General features: G+C 39.7%; 1 protein-coding gene across 1 annotated transcript in view; it reads right to left on the bottom strand.

The window, feature by feature from the left end:
* ADCYAP1R1 (adenylate cyclase activating polypeptide 1 (pituitary) receptor type I) overlaps window positions 1–20,441 on the bottom strand; it is a gene marked incomplete at its 5' end in the record, with an annotated part of 81,468 nt that overhangs the window by 29,973 nt on the left and 31,054 nt on the right. The window contains 7 exons of the mRNA XM_009082869.1: window positions 41–101; window positions 4,512–4,665; window positions 6,825–6,957; window positions 7,420–7,517; window positions 8,064–8,167; window positions 9,851–9,892; window positions 10,618–10,653. Coding sequence (XP_009081117.1) covers window positions 41–101; window positions 4,512–4,665; window positions 6,825–6,957; window positions 7,420–7,517; window positions 8,064–8,167; window positions 9,851–9,892; window positions 10,618–10,653 — 628 coding nt within the window. The remainder of the gene's footprint in view (window positions 1–40; window positions 102–4,511; window positions 4,666–6,824; window positions 6,958–7,419; window positions 7,518–8,063; window positions 8,168–9,850; window positions 9,893–10,617; window positions 10,654–20,441) is intronic.

Below are 20,441 nucleotides of genomic sequence, written 5' to 3'. Positions count from 1 at the left end.
TGAATGCACATGAAATTATTTCCCATGCAGCAGTACCTACCCAGTGTCATCAAAGTGAAGTCTCAGCACTGCCCAGACAGTGACACAAATTGTTGGGGTACCTGCAGTGGATAAGATGGTGATGAAATTAGCAGTCAAGACACATTTAATATTCAGCAATGAGTACTTTTTGCAATCTCTCCACTGAGGTTTTATTTCCTAATAGCACTTGTGCACGAAACAATGCAACTTATTGTTTTAATTCAGAGCTCTAGCAACTTCCATCTTGGTTTGTCTTGGAGAGATTGCAGAGGCAAAACTGGTAACAGGAAAGAATTATGTTGTTTCAGGTCATTATTGCTCAAAGTTGTGCTACATCTTGTTGCATGAAGAGTAAAACAAAGTCTGTACAGAATAAAGGCAGTGCCATCCGTGTCTAGAGCTACTGTAATTATGCAATAATTGCAGAGTACCAGATGTTAGCTGTAATGGCATTATTGTATCCTTTGTATTCTTCTGTGGGTTTGTTGTAAATGGTTTGCATATGTTGCATTTTCTCTCTTATTGTGTAAATAACTGATTTTGCTTTACTTATTCAACCAAAACAAACCACAGAGGAGAGGTTTCCTCTTTGTTAGGAACTGCAATGATAGGACAAGGGGTAATAGGTTCAAACTGAAAGAGGGGAAATTTAGCCTAGGAATTAGGAAAAAATTTTTTCCTGTGAGGGTGGTGAGACAATGGCACAGGTTGCCCAAGGAGGCTGTGGCTGCCCCAACCCTGGCAGTGTTCAAAGCCAGGATGGGTAAAGCCTTGAGCAACCTGGTCCCTTCCCAGGGCAGGGGTTGGGATCTGTAAGGTCCATTCCAATCCCTAAAATTCTAGGATTTTATGATTTCCTTTACTCACAGGAATATTTTTTTTATTAAAACCCCTGCAATCAGACTCCCAAAAGAGAATATGGGGAGCAAGGATATAATTTCTATTTCATACATTTCTCTTTCAAAAAAATGCATGGAAAATGCAAATTTAACCAAAACAGTAAGAATCCACTGAGAAACCTAGTTTTATTTTCCTTTCTGAAAAGTCTAAAACTGTGATTTTCCAGTGGAAATATTTTTATAAAATAATGCAGTCTTGCAAGAGAACTCTGGAGCTATATTTTATGGGAAAGAAACTCTTCGACTAGGGAACTGCTGACATCTATTGAGGCACCAGTGGAAAGATAAAGTGCTTAAATGCAAACAAAACAAGGACCTTGATAACCCCAACTTGCAGCAGTGAACGGGATTGTCATAAGTTGACAGGAACAATTATGTTTCATACATTTTGCAAGGCTGTGTTGATGTCACATTAATTAGTCATTCGATTGAACCCACTTAAATGAGCCTCTGTCAAATCTCATATTCCCACTATCAGAAATAAAAATAGCCCTGTTAGACCTAGGTGACTGATGGAGCCCTTCTCTTTAAAATAAGCACACAGAGAAATATTTGAAAGGAAAATGCTACAGAGAAATAAAATGACAGGTTCTGGGAAGAAGACATGATGCGTATTTAATCGCAGCTGAAGTCTGCTTTTCTCACAGGTGAATACCTAGAAAGCATTGAGATGTCTGTGCACTTAACAGAGGCATAAATTAATTTTTAAATATCAAATTTTTATTTTACTTTTATCAAACTAGTCTTGAAATACCAAATATTTGCCCAGAAAAATTGTGGCTCCCCCATCCCTGGAAGTGTTCAAGGCCAGGTTGGATGCAACCAGGTCTGGTGGAAGGTGTTCCTGCCCAAGGCAGGGGTCAGAATGAAATGAAATTTAAGGTACCTTCTAACCCAAACCATTCTGTTATTCTATGAAATAAGGGTCTCATGTGCTATCTAGTTTGCACTGATTTGCACTATATAGATTTTGATGCTCTGAATAGTGTGCTAAATCTGAAAAATGTGCAGGAAGGCAGAATTGAATTAAATGTGTAATAAAAATGCAGTTCAAAAAGCACAGCTCATATCAGCTTGGAGTTGTGAACCATCTGCTGTATGAATATACATATACTCACATTACTTTTCTTTACATCAAAAGATTTAGATCTCTTCATCACCTTCTTTTCAGCTTCTGAGTAACATCAGTAAACAGACAAGCCCCAAAGGCTGAGAAGAGAGTTATTCTTGCTGACTGTGTCTGCTCTGAGTAAGGAGTAGGCATTAAGAGAGATCTCAGGAAGACATCAGTCTATCCAGCATATTGCATATTTAAGAGGAAAAATTGCCTGGATCAACACAGCCATATGTAGTTCTCATTAATCAAATGAGGACACTGACGTGCTCAGCGCATTTTAAGAAACAGATAAACATCCAGATGCTGCAAAATGCTGAGCTCTTGCTTATTGCTGCTTCAGTGCAGCTCTCTCCCCATCAGCTCCAAGTTGTCCTACATGAATTGCATCCAGAGTCTGGAAATGTTTCTGTTCTTGCAAAGTACCAATTGCTTCTATCAGGTCGGGGGAACTGCTAGTCAAGTTGAAATATCCAGGAGCTGAGAAGATAATTGTGTTTAAAAAAACCCAAACAAACAGAAACCCATCCACATCTGGAGATTCTCTTAGTGTTATAAATGGATATAATAGATGCTGCTTTGAATATGAAGTGATTTGAGTGCTGTGTCCAGCGCTGGGGCACCCAGTCTAAGTCAGACATGAACCTGCTGCAATGAATCTGGAGGAGGCCAAGAAATGCTCTGAGGGCTGGAGCACCTCTGCTATGGAGACTAGTTAAAAGAGCTAGGGATGCTCAACCTGGAGAACAGAAGGCTCTGGGAAGACCTTAGAGCCCCTTTCAGTGCCTAAAGGGCCTCCAGGAGAGATGGAGAGGGAATTTGGACAAGGGCCTGGAGTGATAGGACAAGGGTGGAATGGCTTCAAACTGATAGAGGGCAGGTTTAGATTAGATAAAAGGAAGAAATTCTTCCTTGTGAGGGTGGTGAGGCACTGACACAGGTTGCCTAGAGAAGCTGTGGCTGCCCCATCCCTGGAAGTGTTCAAGGCCAGGTTGGATGGGGCTTGGAGAAGCCTGGCTTAGTGGGGGTTGTCCCTGACCATGGCAGGTGACATTGGAATTCAATGAACTTTAAGATCCCTTCCAACCCAAACCATTCTGTGATTCTATGATATCTATAAATTGAACACCTAGATATTATTGATAGCATTCAACTCAGAACTAAGTATTTTGAGGTTGCATTACAGTATGAATCCATCTGGGTAGTTCGTTTATTACACAGACTGATTTTAAAAAATATTCAAAATCAGCTGCTATATGGTGTGTTTCAGTGATCTCACATCCAGACACATCTACAGACACAAAAATTGTGCAAAATTAATTAAAGGAACCCAACCTCTGATTTATGTTCAGATCCCAGAGATTTACATATTGCTTTCTTTCATCGTCACATTTTCATGTACACAACCCCCAATTTCTCTTTGAAAACACACTTATGTCTCAGCTGTAATGTGATTAGACATCTGTGGATAGTACAAAAGGAACTCTGATCACCCTTTCCACAAGTTTCTTTTCCAAAAACCTTTTCCAGTAACCATCCTTTTCCAATAGCCTTTATATGCTATAGATTATTTATGATTATTTGGCCTCTATTTTCTTCTCTATACCTTCTCTTCATCTTCTCTACCTCCATACATTCTCTATATCTTTTTCTCCCTATTGTAGGGAGTCTTTGCCAGGAGATGAGAGTTTTTGTTATGTACAGCTCCCTCAGGAGGGAAAAAGCAAAACTGGCTGTGGATTACCTGAAGGTTCAGGTTACATAAGGATTTTTTTTCAGAGGAGAATAGTTTAAGGCCTGGGGGTTGTGTGCAGACTTCACACATACATATACAGGATCATTTCCAATTATTTTAGAAGTATGTTTAAGTATAAAAATTGAGTTTAACCCTCTCAGGGTACATTTTAAATGAATGCATTCTTCTGCATTCACCATCTGAGTTCTGCACAAAAACATCAGCAAAGAACTACTTGAATTAACATGTCACAGGAGTCAATTTATCTCCAGAAGGCCAGAATGGAAAATAATTACACTGTTATCATCATGCACCTGGCCTTTCTGAAACACATCTTGTTTCTTCCCACTGTAAGTGTTTATTTCCCAACCAGGCAGGAAGAGCATATTTGGATACCCTTTAGATACATTTTCAATTTAGCTGTTATCTGGAAGAAAGGCACAAATCAAGTCTTAAAAAATGGACTGGATTTAGCATAGCAGATTTCATTAAGCTGAAGAAATAGGTATTTAGATTGTATCTTGTAGAAGGCAATTGTCTGTTGTGGACTACATCTCTGCAAGAGATGTGTCCTCCAGATTTCAGTTCAGCTCTTGGCAAAAAAACCCCACAGCATTGTTTGTACTGCACTGGTACTTCTATAAAGACTCAAATTATATTTTGAAACTGTATGTGGAAATAATAATGTCTTTGGAGTCATCCTGCATACTGAGACACATTTTAGACAAGAAATGTCACATACCCCAGCCGATAATCGTGTACCAGTAGAAATATCTCCTCTCTGGGAAAAAGGTTTCTACCAGTAAAGTGAAAAGGTACAATCCCTCAATGAAAAGCCAGAAGTAGTTGGACATCACACAGTAATGAAAAAACACCATCACTGCCTTGCATTCCACCTGCAGAGAGTCAAGAAAAACAAAGTTATTTCCATGTTGCTTCCGTCTAACAGACCGAAAAAATGCCTTCAACCTCTCCATGTCTCTTAGTGGAAAGAGCTGGGAACAGTGTTGTACACTTTTACTAGCTAAGTTTTTAAAGCATGAGAAGAATGTGAGGTACTACTTAGAGAGTGAAGTCTGAAAGGGTAGGAAGCCAATTTTACCAGTGGGAGGTGGCCAACGAGCATCTGCAGACAGCTTGAGCATGTCTTGCTTTGGGGGGAGTTCACAATGCCAGTGAGCACTAATTGCTAGGTTTAAGCCCCCTTCCATGGATTAAGTGCAGGGAAGAAAAGAATCCAGTTGTGTATTGAGAAACCCAAGGAAGGATGATCGTGGAAAGCCCTGAGAGTAGGATCAGAGAGGATGCACCCTCCTGTGTGCAGCTGAGAATTACACTTCCTTTCCATCATCAGTGTCACTCAGGGACAGAAAATGAAAGTAAGAGTATGTACAAAGACAGCTGAGTGATTAACTGTAAAAAAAGATGGAAGCTTTCATTCACTGACAGGGGGAAAGCAGCAGACTAAAGGAAAGTGGAAAAAAAAACCCAAAAGGTAGGAACTGGGGTTGTTCAGCCTGGAGAAATGTAGGCTCAGGGGGAACCTTATCACTCTTTACAATGACCTGAAAGGAGGCTGTAGCAAGGTTGGTCTCTTCTCCCAGGAAACAAGTGATAGAACAAGGGGAAATGGACTCAAATTGCACCAGGGGAGGTTTATATTGGATATTAGGGAAAATTTCTTCACTGAAAGGGATGTCAAGTCCTGGAACAGGCTGTTCAGAGCAGTTCTGGAGTCACCATCCCTGAAGGTATTTAAAGACATGTCGATGTGGCACCTGAGGACATGGTTTGGTGCTGAGCAGGGTGGTGCTGGGTTAATGGTTGGACTCCATGATTTTAGAGGGCTTTTCCAACCTTAATGATTTCTGCGACAAAAGCCTAAGTTGGAAACCATGCTCCACCCTGACTCAGAGAGAGTAGGACACACTGGTCTTCTCAGTGTTGCACCCCAGTGAGACATCATTGGTCCTACAAATGCAGGACTTTTCAACAAATCAGAGCAGAATCAGTATATAAACTTAAGCTCCTGCCTGGGGCAGTGGGAGGCTGATAATTTTGACTGGTTTTAACTTGTCCTCCATCCTCTAGGCCAAATCTACAACCAATGTGTTTAAACCATCATGTCTTGACTTCATTCACGGAAGCTCTACCAGAGCTTAGGATCAGGTGATTGAATGGTGGATTTTGGTGTGTTTTATGCTTCAAGTGTTTCAAAACAAAGAGGGAGATGTCACAACTAGAAGAGTGGTATGAACAAACTACAGATCTAACATGGCTTCAGCTTTACCACAGAGAAGAATAAAGAGTAAAAGTAGTTTCAAAGAGTAAAAACTAGTTTCAATGACAAAGAAAAGGCTGACTAAGAAACTACACAGCTGCACTTTCTTTGTGGAAGTGACTCATAGGGAATTTAGCTCATAACTGGATGGATAAAGAAGAACTCAGCCTGTAATTCCATCATAATTATACCCAGTGAGCTGATTTATCATATCAAATACTAGCCTTAAATGTGAAAGGAATTGGGATTTACACATAATATGTAGTTAAATGCATCTGTGAGAGTGCTTTCCATGAAACTGCACACTTCAGAGACAAACACATGGCTAATACTAATGATTTTTTGAAAGTGTGACCATCAGGTGTATTTTCTCTGTCTGAATGGTTACCATGTTTACACACAACTCTGCCTGACATCCAGAACACAAAAGGCTCTGGAGAAAAACCAGACCTTCAGATGAAGGAAATTGCTTGTGCCTGCTCTCATCCCACCTATCACTGTGCAGATTTGTGAAAGGGAGAAACAATTTGAGCAGAGTCAGAAAGCAAAACCTGTAGGTTTGTCCTGAAGGACAGATCACTGAATACTAGTGACATCCTGAGATATAATGTCCAGTTTGGCTGTGAACTGGGAGGGAAGTTTACCACCATTTACTTTTTCTCTTAACATGTCTCAGTTTATGATGCTCAACAGACTTTTCCTTATCTCACCATTTTCTGTTATCTCATGCTGAAAAAAAATGAAGGAAAAGGCTTTGGTTTCAGGTTTACTTACTGTTGAGATAAAGCAGTGGTTGCCATCCTGTTCAGCATAAAGAACCCCATCTTTAATGAATACAGATATTGCACGTAGGATGAAGGAAACAAAAAGGTTCATGTGGATAAAATTTCGAGTGCAGTGAAGCTTCCTAGAAAGGAAAGAGGAAGGGAAGAAAAAAGAAGAGAAATAAAAAAGAAAATCCTTTTATTTCGTGGCATTAGTACACTGGGCCTATCTGCACACATGGCCAGAGCAGCTTGGTGCAACATCTGTAAGCCAAGACTGTAGTTAATACTGACCCTAAATGTGACCAAGGGGAGGATTTGGGGATTTTCTTGTAAAAGGATAGAGGGCAGCATAAAATAGACTCAGTCTAATGCAGCTTCTGAATTTTCATAAAACAGACCCAAAACTTCCCCCACTGCTTTTACAGTTTGCTGAAACATGACTCCTGGAGAGTACCCAAGCTGGAGGAGCAATTCAGTTAAAGGGTTATCTCCCTCTTATTCTACATCTGGTGAGATATAAGCTTTAGCACTGTTTTGGGCAGATGATCTCCAGTTTCTTTCCACCAGTGACTGAACAGCTCACTGCTCATGTCCTGACTCACCTGAAACGACATAGGATGACCATGGCTGTGGTGAGGGAAACCAGGGATGTGCTGTATCCCACCGTGTACAGAGCCTTCACAGAGAGATAGTAGTAATCCTTGGGAGGCAAACAACACATGGTTAAAGGGTTCATTTATGGTCACATCTTATTTAGCCTGTCAATGTGCAGGGGGAACCAGAGGCAGGATTAGTTTCTTGAGCAGCCTGGTTTATCCTCTTGTTTTCTGAATGCTCTCTATATATCAGAGCACGGCTCTATGTCAGGTATGCCCTTGGGTCTGCATATCATGAAGTATTTTGTCAGAAAGCTAGCAAAGGCTATCTATATTTTTTTGACCACTGTGCATGTATCTGTAGAAAAAAAAGTAGTCGTTTAAGGGATTTTTTAGTCATTAGGGGAAGAATTGGGCTTAACCCATGATTCTAGAAGTTACAAGTTATATCAACAATAAAAACACATCTGCTGTAAATATTCAGTATGGTGATAGAATGGATTTGAGTCACATTTCTCACATTGTTATACCCATAAATATCTGATTGTTTATTCTAATTATCATCAAATCAGAACATGACCAGAGGCTGGGCAAAAAGCAGCCTGCTGCTCCCCTCTTCATTTGTTTTTAATTATAAGATTAATTCCCACCTGGTTATCAGACTCTGTTGCATTTTCATCGAAGCCACAGGCATCATAGTAATGAGGGAAAGGTTCAGACCAGCCATCTGCAGTGCAATTTCTGCTGATGTCCCCTGTGCCAAATACAGTTGGGAATGAGACACTGCTGAAGCAAATCCCAAGACATACCCTTCCTCCCCTTGGTGCATGACCAAAGAAACCTTCAGTTTTACTGAAAGAACTATTTTTCTGGATATCCACAAAGATTTTAATCTTGAAATTTAATAACATCTTTAATGATCCAATTCTACAATAGGCACCTACAGGTGGCTGCTACTACAGCTAGTCACCAGAGAGCAAAAGAGATTTAACCAGTGCAGTCAGTGCCTCCAGGCTACCAAAGATCTCATTCTCAGGTGAGAGGGGACAGTTAAATGTCTGTTTCTCTCTATTGATGCTGAAAGGAATTTAGGGAATACAGCTCTGATGGAGATATCTACACTTCAGATGGCTGCAGAGTAGGTCCAGTGCTTAAATGTAAGCACTTTGTGTTTAAGATCTATATCTGAGGCACATCCATAGGACTGGGAAGAATACACAAGGCTAACATGATGTTTTGGACTAGCTGCTGGAAGCCAGGCAGATTACTGTGAGATATCTAAAATAGCCATTATATGTTTATGGTGAGCCCAGCTGGGTTGCTCTCCTATAGTCAGATAGCATATATCCCTCTCATTTATCTTCAAACCTGATCTCTGAGCTGAGGGTGACTGTGGAAAGGGCCTTTAGGAAAGTAAAGGAAATATGGGGAGGGAATCTCCTCTCCATCTCTGTCTTCATGGCAATATGTTCATTTACATCTCCAGATGCCCAGGTTGTTGACAATTTCAAACTTATTTCAGAGCTTTTAACATTCCTTTATAAATTACTCCAATCCTGGTTTCTAAACTTCATTTTAAGTAAGTATTTGCTTAAATATGCTGATTTTTTTTGCCAGTTTCATATAAGGACTAGCTTATAAATGGCTTCACTGACACACTTAAGCTTCAAACTGTACTGGGAAGAAAGAGCTGGGGTGGAAGAGGAAGGAGTCTCTTGACACTCACTTTGCTATGAGACTGCCTAAGGTGGGACAGCCCCTGTGATGATCTTCTTAAGCACCACTATTCTTGCCAGAGCTCAGTGACCTTGTTAAAACACTAGGGCTGGACTGCTGGCTTCACTTCTTCCTCTCCAACACAACAGAACAGCTTCCATTTATCAAACTATTACAGTTTTTGGAGTTTGAGTGGTACCTTGACCAAAATTGATGGAAATTTCCAAGGTTTGGGTTTTATTATTAAGGTTGTGCTGCTTTGCACTCTTAGAGCAGTTTAGTCAAGTAGCTCATAACACTAGCAGTGACCTTATTTTTAGTCTGTTTGCCATCCATGCAGCAGAATATATCTCTTTAATCACAGCATTCATTTAAGAACATTGCATTACTTGGCAAATTTTGCTAAATTACTCTTGCACATTCATCCCCAGTTTTTCCTGGAAAATAACCACTGAATCATGGTGTTGACTTTCTTTTATACCATTTAGTAATTACTGTTAAGCAGGTAGATAGAATTTATAGCAACATATTTACTAGATTACAAATCTTAATAGTGGAGGAATAAATTTTCATAATGCAGCTAAAAGTAACACAGCAGAAAATACGTCATGATAATTAGAAACTGATTAGAAAATAATACCAGAATGATAGGAAAAAAAGCTTGGAGCTTCCTTTTAACAGAGATAAAGAGGGAAAAAAAATCCATGGTTCTCTTTCTTACCTAGGGGAGATTGGGCTGTGCTTTCCAGCAGGTCATAATCACCTAGAAAAGTGGAAATCTGGTATGAAATTGTTTTGATTGTGTTTTCTATTAGGACCTAAACTGGTCTCTGTGGAAATCAGCAAATAGAATAAAATTGATTTCTGTTTGTTTAGATCAGGCCCAAAGGCAATAAATACTTGATTCTGTCTTCTCAGGAAGCAAACAGTTTTACTTGTGAGTTTAAATCAAAGTTGAACTTCTAAAATTAGAAGATCACTACTGCAAGCAGCAAACACATAGCTAAAAACACATACAATCAAACTAGGACACATTTGATTGTGAAGAAGAATATGGTGTAAAGAATATTTTATTTATATAAAAGTCAAATACTCTATCCTTAGGAATTTCCATTCATACTCCATAGGGATTTAAATAAGGTCAGTTTTCACAGAATTAATGGAAGATTATTTCCATCCATCAATGACAAAAAGCAGTAACTAATTGGTTTTGAGTAGGTTAATTTAATTTTGTGGATTTAGGTTACATCCCCCTGATTTATAGAGACTTAGGAGATATTTAATTTCACTTTTTATCTAAGTATTACAGTGAATAACTTGTATCATTGTCCAAATGGTTGCTACACAAAAAACTTGCAAATAATCTGATATTATCATGTCTTCTGCACACAGATTTTGACAACAGAGGTACTGAGGTGGTACCAGAGGGTGGTTGGGCACTAGAATAGGCTTTCCAGGAAAGTGGTAAGCAGCACAACTCGTCCTTACCTGCATGGGTTTGCCCCAAATTATCTACTTCCCATCCTGAAAGTAGAAGAATAAAAATAATTAATTCAATCTTGCTAATAGTTTGCTATTAAATGTTGATAATAACTTGCTTCCCATAAGAAGAGTGGATGTAGCAGAGTCGAGAGAAGAACTGTAAGAGAATTTTGTATAACTCCTTATTTCAGTATCAGTTCAGTGTATTTGTGAATGGAAAATGGTTTTCAGAAGATGGTTGATTACACTGTATTGTTAAATATCTGGTTATCCTCAAGTTTTATCAGAGTCTAGGAAGAATAAGAAAAATAGATGAGGGAGGTGGTTTTTTTGTGGATTTTTTTGCTCATTTTTTTAGGGGAGAAACAAGTTTCTGAAATTAAAAAAAGACCCCCACATTTGCAAAACATTGTGTCAAAATCCATGCTGATTTGTATACTAAAAATACAAATGTTATAATGGGAAATCATAAAAAACTGGGGTTTGCATTGAAATATTTCCTTTTCTTTTGTCATTCCATAAAGCAATTCTTGGGATTATCTAAAATCAAATTCCCACTCAGCCTGCTAAATACTTAGTCTGAATTGGACTAAAGTCAGTTTCCTGAATCCTCAGTGGATTTTGGCTCAGGGTGGATGTTGGGGGATGCAGAAGGAGGAGCTGCCTTAAGCCATGGAGTGGTGCTGCTGCATCGTGCACAGACACTGAGGAGCCTGACAAAGCTGCTGCAAATATCTCTGCCAGTGGCCCACAGAGCAATGACAAAAAATTTCCAGCATTTGGTTGACCACTACAGCAGGTTAAATGTTCAGATTAACTTAGTTCTGCATCCTCTGGAGTGACCACAGGGCTTCAGTTTGTTCCTCTTTTAACCCTGAGGGTCAAATCTTAAATAGGGACTGGGAAAACCTTCACCGTTGTATAAGAAGTTTCTTAATAAAATTATAATTCGAATAAAGATTGATTTACCCTATAGGAAAGGAGAAAGTATCTAAAGAAATAATAACAAGAAGTCTTTTCAGCACAGCATAAAAAGAATTTTCTATTTTATACATTTTCCAACTCCTTAATATATAACAATTAAAAATTCATTGCTTTGTCTCTCTTCCCTGAAATAAATCAGATGTGCTTTTTCATCTTCTAAACTAGAAAACAGAGGATTTAATGTGAAGATGATGTTGGGAGTTTAGAAAATTCATCTGAAGCATCATGGACGCTCTGCTGTGTCTGTGGATGTATTCAACAGGAAATCTACATGTCCAACACACCAATGACTTTGGAGGGTTAATACTGAAAGCCACAGTGAGAAACACCTGTAGTCTCCTGCCTGCTCTGCCCAACTCCAGATGCTTTCAGAATTTCACATACAAGAATTTAGGTAGGATACCAGGAAAAGGTTTCCCCTGAGGGTGGCTGGACACTGGAATAGGCTTTCCAGGGAAGTGATCCTGGACCCAAGCCTGACAGAGCTCAAGAAGCATTTGGACAATGCTCTCAGGCACATGATGTGATTTTTGGGGCTGTCCTGTGCAGGGACAGGAGTTGCACTTGATGACCCTTGTGGGTTTCTTCCAGCTAAGCATATTCTATAATTCTAATTCGTAGGCAAGTCTACAAACTCTGAAGAGAAGTCTCCAATGCTCTGAGCAAACATTTTCTAGCAAAGATCATTCAACTGCTGCATGAGATTAAGCTAGCAGATCCTGCAGATACACTGTGGCTGTGCTCCAGATTCTTGGCAGAATAACATGGATGGCTCTGCAGAATGTTTTGGACAGACCTGTTTTCCTCCTGCATCTACCAAACCCCAGGTTTATTAATGGTGATACAGCTCAGATACAGGGCAGCTATGTTGCTAAAATAGCCACCTAAATTGCTAAAATCTGAATTCAGAATATCACCATTAGGTTGTCACGTGGGAATTTTTATCTGTGGGTTTACTAGAGGATCAAAGAGCAAACCAGCATTCCTTTATGGTGTCTTCCATAGCATCTGCCACTCAAAGCGTAGCTCTAATGGAACGGGTTCCTTACATGAGGTCACCTCACTCAGCAGCCTGTGTCTCACAGTGACCCACAGAAGCACAGAAGGGTAAGGAGAAGCTGCAAGAAAATCTCAAAAAAACCCTCTCTGACGTATAAAAATCCAGTTTTAGTTTATCACTTGTAGAATAATTTGACATTACAAACTGTCCACAATTCTTTCGGGAGAAAGACCAGACCAGTATTAAGTAGACTGGAGCCTGATGTTCCTGGCATCCTGCATATTACACTGATGGCTCAGAATATTTTTCTTAAGTTTAAATATTTTCAATGTAGCTATTATTTTCCTACAACCTAAAAAGGATGAAATAAAAATTACCATTATTCTACTCTAAGTATCAGTAGTAGTTAAGTCACATTGATGTTAAAATATTAGATTTTTACTTCATTTTTAATTTCATGACATCTGTAATAACAGTTAAAAGATCATATTAATGCAGTTTCTCTGAAATGAATAGGCTTTTTATAGTAATATTTTTTTTATATATACCCAAATGATTATTGCATTTCACTGTGTTTGGGCATTATGAAAGGATCCACATTTTCAACAACGTGAGTTTTCTGAGGGCTGTAAGAGCAAACTTGCCTTTTGTTAGCATATTTTTCTATATCTGAGTCCTTGCTAATGTACTGAAGAAAACTCCACTCCAACCTTTGACTATATAGGCTTTTAGACTTGATCCATCAACCTAATTTTCACTAATAAGTTAAGCTACTGGAAAGTCAATTAGATTTACACTGAACATCATGCCCTGAATTACAACTAGAAGTCAAAGTTCATACATTGAGTGTTAGGGTAAGATACACACATAAACAAGTTTATTTGTGTGTGTATGCATATATATGCCTATATATACACATGTATTTATATATATATATATGTATATACACAAACACACAAGGGCATCATAAGGGAGCATACAGCCACCACCTGCCTTTAAATTCGTGCACGCTGCTGCTGCCCTTCTCTCAGAAAATACATATTTATGTCTCCTGCACCAAAATATAGGTATTTACTTGACAGAAAACCATGTCAATGGCTGTATTTTCTCACATGTATGAGAATGCAATGGAGTTCATATGGATTGCTTCTGTACATGTAACATTTTTACTTATATAGGGACAAGACCTGAGCTTGAATTTGAGCTGGGGTTGTAAGCAAGCCCAGACAAAGTGTAGTCCCAACTCATTTTTCACACTATTACCCTGAAATGGTATTTTTGTGGGTTATTTTTTCACCTGATTGCCTTTCTGACACTTGAGAGACCTCAGGAAATTTACTTTGTTGTCAGTGATGTAATGGGCAAGACTAGAGCACTTCACTGCATAGGCTTTCAGGAGTTCTCTTGTTGCCTCACTCTTAGAACATCAAAAGTGAGAAACTAGCGTATTAAACTTCACTAATACAGAAAAGAAAGCCCATTTATATGACTATAAAACAGGCTAGACAAAATACATTGCTGTCCCAGAAATGAAGAATGAATAAAATATGATTTTCATCTGCATTTTGACTGGAAACCCATTTTTCAGGGGTTTAATTCAAAAATTACCTATATGAAGGACTTTTGACAAGGACATGGAGTGATAGGACAAGGAGGAATGGCTTCAATTTGACAGAGGACAGGGTTAGATTGGATATTACAAAGAAATTCTTGCCTGTGAAGTTGATGAGGCACTGGCACAGGTTCCTCAGAGAAGGAAGATGCTCCAACCCTGGCAGCGTTCAAGGCCAGATTGGATGTGGCTTGGAGCAACCTAGTGTAGTGGAAGGTGTCCCTGTCCATAGCAGGGGGTTGGAGTTAGATAGTCTTAAGTTCCCATCCAGGATTCTATGATTCTATGACATACAGGAATGACACCTGTGCTCCTCACAGGTAGTTTAACCACGTCTCCACCCAAACTACAGAAAGATGGACTCAACAGCAGCTATTAAACAGTGTCATAGAATATCATTTATTAAATCAATAATCGCTTACATTACCCAATAAAGTCCTGAGGAACCTAATGTTATTCTTGACACAGGAGGGTTTATCCAATATATGGCCAGACTGTGTTATTCACTGTTTGACCAGACTGGTTAGGTAAGTGTCACTCTTCGGGAAGCAAAGCAAATCTTTCACTAGTGTTTTAACTGACACTATTAATTAGATGTTAATTGAAGTACTGCTTAGGGATCCTACAGGGGACCCATCAGAATGATGAATTGTAAATTCCAAAGACTAAACACAGAAAATATTGCATATCTCTGTTTTTACACAAAGAAGTGAAAGAGGTAGGAAGAAAAAAAGTCAAAGGACATGCCAATGGCTCCTCACAGGGTTAGTGGCAGAGTCCCAGAACTCCCTTGGCCCTTTTCTTGCACTCTTGTTAGACATTCTTCCTTGATTATTTCCTGAGATGCAGAAACATAACTTACTCCTCACTATGCTCCAACAGATGAGAAATTTGATGCAGGCAATTGTTGCTTCTGATTTAGAGTGGACAGGACTAGTAAAGCTGAAGCCAAGAAACAGCCTGTGTACGATGAGCTTCGGAGCTCAGCACAGCCTTTTAGATCTTCTCCTTGGTGCCAAATTTGTGCTGGCTGCTTTCAGTGTCAGCTGGCATGGCACCTGCTTTATCTCCCATAGGTTTGTTTATCTGAACACAACTTCCATTTAACCCTTTTGTTCCAGCATTTGTCCCTTATTAGTGGCAGGGTGGGAGGGGATGAAAGGGTTCCAAAGCTGTTCTCTCCTGAAGTGTATTGCCCATACTTTTCCCATAGTCCTGGTATTCTCACCTCAGTATTGTGGATTGGAGGACTGACCCACATAATTAATCCTCCAAAAGGTTGGATTTTGACAGCGTTAAGATCAATGTGCAAAGCTTGCACTGTTTCTACTGCAGGTTAATTCAGTCCCTTCTGAAAGTGCAGAGACTGGGTCAGGGAGAGGTTATAGAGAACATTTCCTACAATCCCATGTTATCATGCTGTCCAGCTATGTGGATAATGAGCTGGTTAGGCAGGAATTGAATTTTTTTTCCTGTTTTATACAGCCCTGATTAGAACCTTAACATTTAATTTCTAACTATGAAATAAATCACCAAGCTCTCATGCCTGACTCCCCAGCATCCACCACGCTGAGCCTTTTCGCTCCCTTCCCTATTGCTTCCTGCTGCTCTCATGCTCCAGCAATCTGTTGGGCCGGCTGGCAAAGCTGCAGTCGGGAACAGCAGGCTACTTAGCAGCTTTTCTGTGGCTTTCTGAGCTCTCCACATGGATACTGCTTGCATACACTGCCTGCTGCTTTATTAGAAGGGGGAATTAGCCCTTTGCCCGGTAGTGTACCACATACACACTATCCAACCATCCCAGTTCCTTCATTATGGCTCTTTGTTGGAGGGGCAAAGTTGAACAAGTTGCTCAGAGAAGTTGTGGATGTCTCATCCCTGGAAGTTTTCAAGGCCAGGCTGGATGGGGTTTGGAGCAACCCAGTCTAGTGGAAGCCCCTGCCCATGGCAGAGGGTTGGAACTAGATGACCTTTAAGGTCCCTTCCAATCTAAACCATTCCATGGTTCTACTATTGATCTGGGATGAGCTACTAGGTCTTTATAATCTCACTTACAGGTTCTGCAGAAAGTAGCAGCCAGACAAAGTTACAGAGTACATGAGCTTTCGGGTTCCCACAGGTTCCCGTCTTTTCTTGTGTTAAGTGCTTCCCTCCACTGTTTCCAGGAGTTCGGGTGTCTCCAGCCTCATGCCACACAGACAATACTTTAAACTACAGACAAAAAGTAATTTTTACAAGGGCATGTTGTGATAGGGCAAGGGGGAATGTCTTTAAACTGAAAGAGGAATGACTTAAGATTGGATTTTAGGAAGAAATTCTTTACTGCAAGGGTGGTGAGACACTGACACTGGTTGCCCAGAGAAGTTGTGGGTGTCCCATCCCTGGAAGTGTTCAAGGCCAGATTCGATGGGGCTTGGAGCAACTTGGTCTAGTGGAAGGTGTCCCTGCCCATGGCAGGAGTTGGAATTAGATGATCTTTAAGGTCCCTTCCAAGGGGCTTTAGACATCTGCCATAGGATGAGATGAATTGGCTTGTGACTTCTTTGTTACTCAGTGGTTTGTGCAAACATTGCAGTGTAAGTAGTAACAGAACTGATAATCAAGTCCTTTCTTCCTATATTCCAGACTAATTTCAGGGCACATGATTGCATCACAGAGTAGCAAGAAGAGCCAGTGAATCATATCTGGAAATCGCAGAGGAATACCAGTGAGGTTCCATATGGAGAACATAAAGGCCAGAGTACACAGGGCTGGCTGAGGCAGATGTACAGATATGATCAACAACATTTAAGGGAAATTATGGCTTTCTTCTTTTCTTCTTCTTTCCTATCAAAGACTGTGAAACTACAAGTGGACTGAGGTCACCATAGCAACTAGGCATCATCTAAACATTATGTGCATCCTTCCTCTGAGGCTGGCTGTCACAGGAGCATCCATCTGACTGCAAGATCAATGCAATTACTCTTGAAGGGTCTCCTAGCTCTGAAGAGGGCAGGGGTGATATTTCAGAGAAAAGCAAATGTTTTGCAGACGAGAGACATACATAAAAAAAGAAACATTGTCCAATGGAGATTGTCAGTTTTGAAATAATTCCCAGAGAAGAAAGCAAATTAAATCCCTTGCTTAAAGGTAAGAATGAATGTGTCCACCATACCTAAAATCTTGCAATCAACTGGAACTCTTATCAATTATTTCAGTTAAGAGGAGAAACATGAACAGAGCAAAGACTGCTAGTAAAAGTTGAAGGATCTGCCCATGTTGCATCTACAGTGATGCTTCAATCCTTTGCAAAATTTCTGCAGTCTAAGTGTTCTCCAAGCTACTCAGCAGCTCTCAGTATCTTCCACCCTTGCATTCTTTCCAGAGGAACATGAGGGTTTGTTTTTCATTTTCAAAAGCCAAATTAGTTGTCAGAAAACTGGTACAGGTCTTGGGATGCATTACAGCTTTCCCCTGGCCACTGCAGGATGTCATCTTGCAAAGACCCAAGGACTTAATCTTTAGCTGGAATGCTCTGGGTCATGCTGTTTGTTTGAGTATCAGAGGCACAGAGCCTTATGTCCCCATATTTTGGTGGGAAAGGCCATAAAATGTCTTTTAATTTCCCTGATAAGAAACATCTAAGAGGACGTAGCTTCTTCATTTGAAAGGTAGATACAGTTGCTATTCTTTGATGGCAGCATTTTCCTCCCATTTCCCTCTGCATTGCAGAGATGTTGTGATGCTGTGACCGAGAAGGCTTAATTATAGCTTGTCCTCCTCACTTCAGAGAAGCTGAAGTAATCCCATGGCTTCACTGCCTGTGCAAAGCCTAGGGATGGAAACCAGCAGGATAGGACTTGTTATCTAGCAAGTGCTATTATCTTGGTTATTGGCAAGAATTATTATTTTCAAAACCACTTGCTGTGTCTCTTGTACCCATTCTTCATGTTACAATTCTTTCTAGGACTTGCTGAGCACTAAGCAACAGAAACACATACAGCTTTGAAAGCTGCCCAAAACCTTTATCTGGTGGGTGTGTGTACATATATGTGTTTATATATGAAACTATATGTAAATATAAATTGAAAGAGGGGAAATTTAGATTAGATATTAGGAAGAAGTTTTTTACTGTGAGTAAGGTGAGACACTGGCACAGGTTGCCCAAGGAGGCTGTGGCTGCCCCAAACCTAGCAGGGTTCAAGGCCCAGCTGGATAAAGCCTTAAGCAACCTGGTCTGGTGGGAAGGAGTCCCTGCTCAGGGCAGGGAGTTGGGACTAGATGATCTCTAAGGTCCATCCAAACACCTTAATAGACTATGAAACTACGAATATATGTGGTTTCTTTATAAAACAGTTACCTTTGCATGTAACCTGTTCCTGAATGCTACATAGGATCTTACATAAAATTAAGGATGAAACTAAGGTATGCACAGAGTCCTGGTTGTTCCAAAGACATGGCTCATTATTATTCCCATGATGAAAATGCTATAGAATGGGTCTTACATGTTTTTCAGAGACTGCTCCTTGATTGTGGTGTTTTTCTTCCTTCAGTTTTCATGCAGGATGTTGAAATACCCATCAGGGCAAGACATCCTTGAATGGAAATCTCGAACTTTGCATTGATCTTTTGCCTATTTGACACGCAAATGCAATTTCCAATTTCAGTCTGCTGCAATGCTGACCTTAATTTCAGTAGTAGCAAAGAAAACCTGCATCTTCTACTTCAGTAGAAAATAAGTACACAATCTTCCAGAGACATTTTGGTGCTTAGAAGACCTCTGATCTTTAACACTCACCTTTTCTTTCTGCCTGTATCAAAAAAAATATCAATACATAACTCAAAATTACAGAAACTGTAACTTGCAAATATTTTCAACAGCTTTCATGTTGGGAATTTAATAACTTTTACTGTCATTTCACCCAGTTAGGGAGTTATGTACCATTTTCACAGCTCTTAAAGGCTTTACCAGGACTGTTTCCCCAGAAATGGCATGAAGGACTTTCCAGATATGATGATGTAGCATTACTTCTTCTCTCATTAACTCTTCCCTTGTCATCTTATTCTGATTGATTGGGGATAACATCTAGACTCAGACAGGAGGAAAAAAACCACAGATGGCTTCCCAAATCCAATTAAACCTGAATTCAAAAATCCCCACTCCACTCATGGTATCTGTAGTGCAGCATAGATGACGCTTGGTGTTTTGACAACAAAGTACTTGAGTGTCTCCCAGTGTTTTTAATGGGATCAGTAGTAGACTATTTTCAATTTCTTGGGACAATGAAGCTTGTTGGAGAGCACTGAAGTCATATAACTCCCAGACTAGCAACAAGCCGAACACTTTGGTTCAAAAATGTGGGCATAGGATATAAATCCCTCTTAAACTCTATAATACCTGGTTGCATACTTAATTCTACTGTATTGTAATTAGGATCCCTTAATCCTGGTATCAACATAGGATGGGGTTTATGTCTTCAGTAAAAATTACACACATTTTCTCTGACTTACATAGTGAACCAGGCTTTGCAGTAACGCTCTCCTGGGGGGTAGTAGGGAGTGTTCTAGACTGAGAGCTAGAGAAACATTCTGAATTGCTGGAAGGTTCAGTAAGAATTTCTCATATTTATTACTTAGATTTGTGAATGTAAGCATTTTCTCACCTGGGAGCATATGGCAATGCTAGGAAATTGTCAATAATAATTTGCATTATTTTTTACTGCAAATCAAAGGTCTACAATACTAATTTCTGATTTAGTTATGGAGTTTCTTTCAGTATCTATTTGAGCAATGTGGCTTTATAGGTTCCAAAATATCTCAGATGGGCAGTGCAAAGAAGAAAAAAAGCAGAGACTGGGCTTCTGTAGATTTCCACTGCCAGGCAGCACTACCTCTGTCTGGCAGAAAAAAAGAAGGGAAAAAGGACAAAACAGAGAAAATTTTCCAGCTGTGAGTGCAGATACTATGTTAGGGCCATCTCTAGGTCTTCCTATTTCATACTGAAATGCAGCATCACAGCTGGACATGCTTTTATTATTTTCTTCCTTTGCAAAGGTCCCTTAGAATGCTCTAAATATGCTGTTCTAGACTGGTTTTCTCTGGGGTTGTTGGTGGGAAGACAGTGGAGAAAGTGTAATATACAACAGTAAGGTCATGGAAGTTATAGATTCTGGAGAAAAAAAAAAAACCTTGATGAATATCGATAAAAAATTAATGTTTAAGAGGAAAATAAATGTTGTTTAGGAATCCTCTAGA

This window comes from Acanthisitta chloris, unplaced genomic scaffold (genome assembly GCF_000695815.1).
Source record: "Acanthisitta chloris isolate BGI_N310 unplaced genomic scaffold, ASM69581v1 scaffold1399, whole genome shotgun sequence".
Lineage (NCBI taxonomy): Eukaryota > Metazoa > Chordata > Aves > Passeriformes > Acanthisittidae > Acanthisitta > Acanthisitta chloris.
Note: the sequence above shows the minus strand (reverse complement) of the source record. Positions and strands in the feature narration are given on the sequence as shown.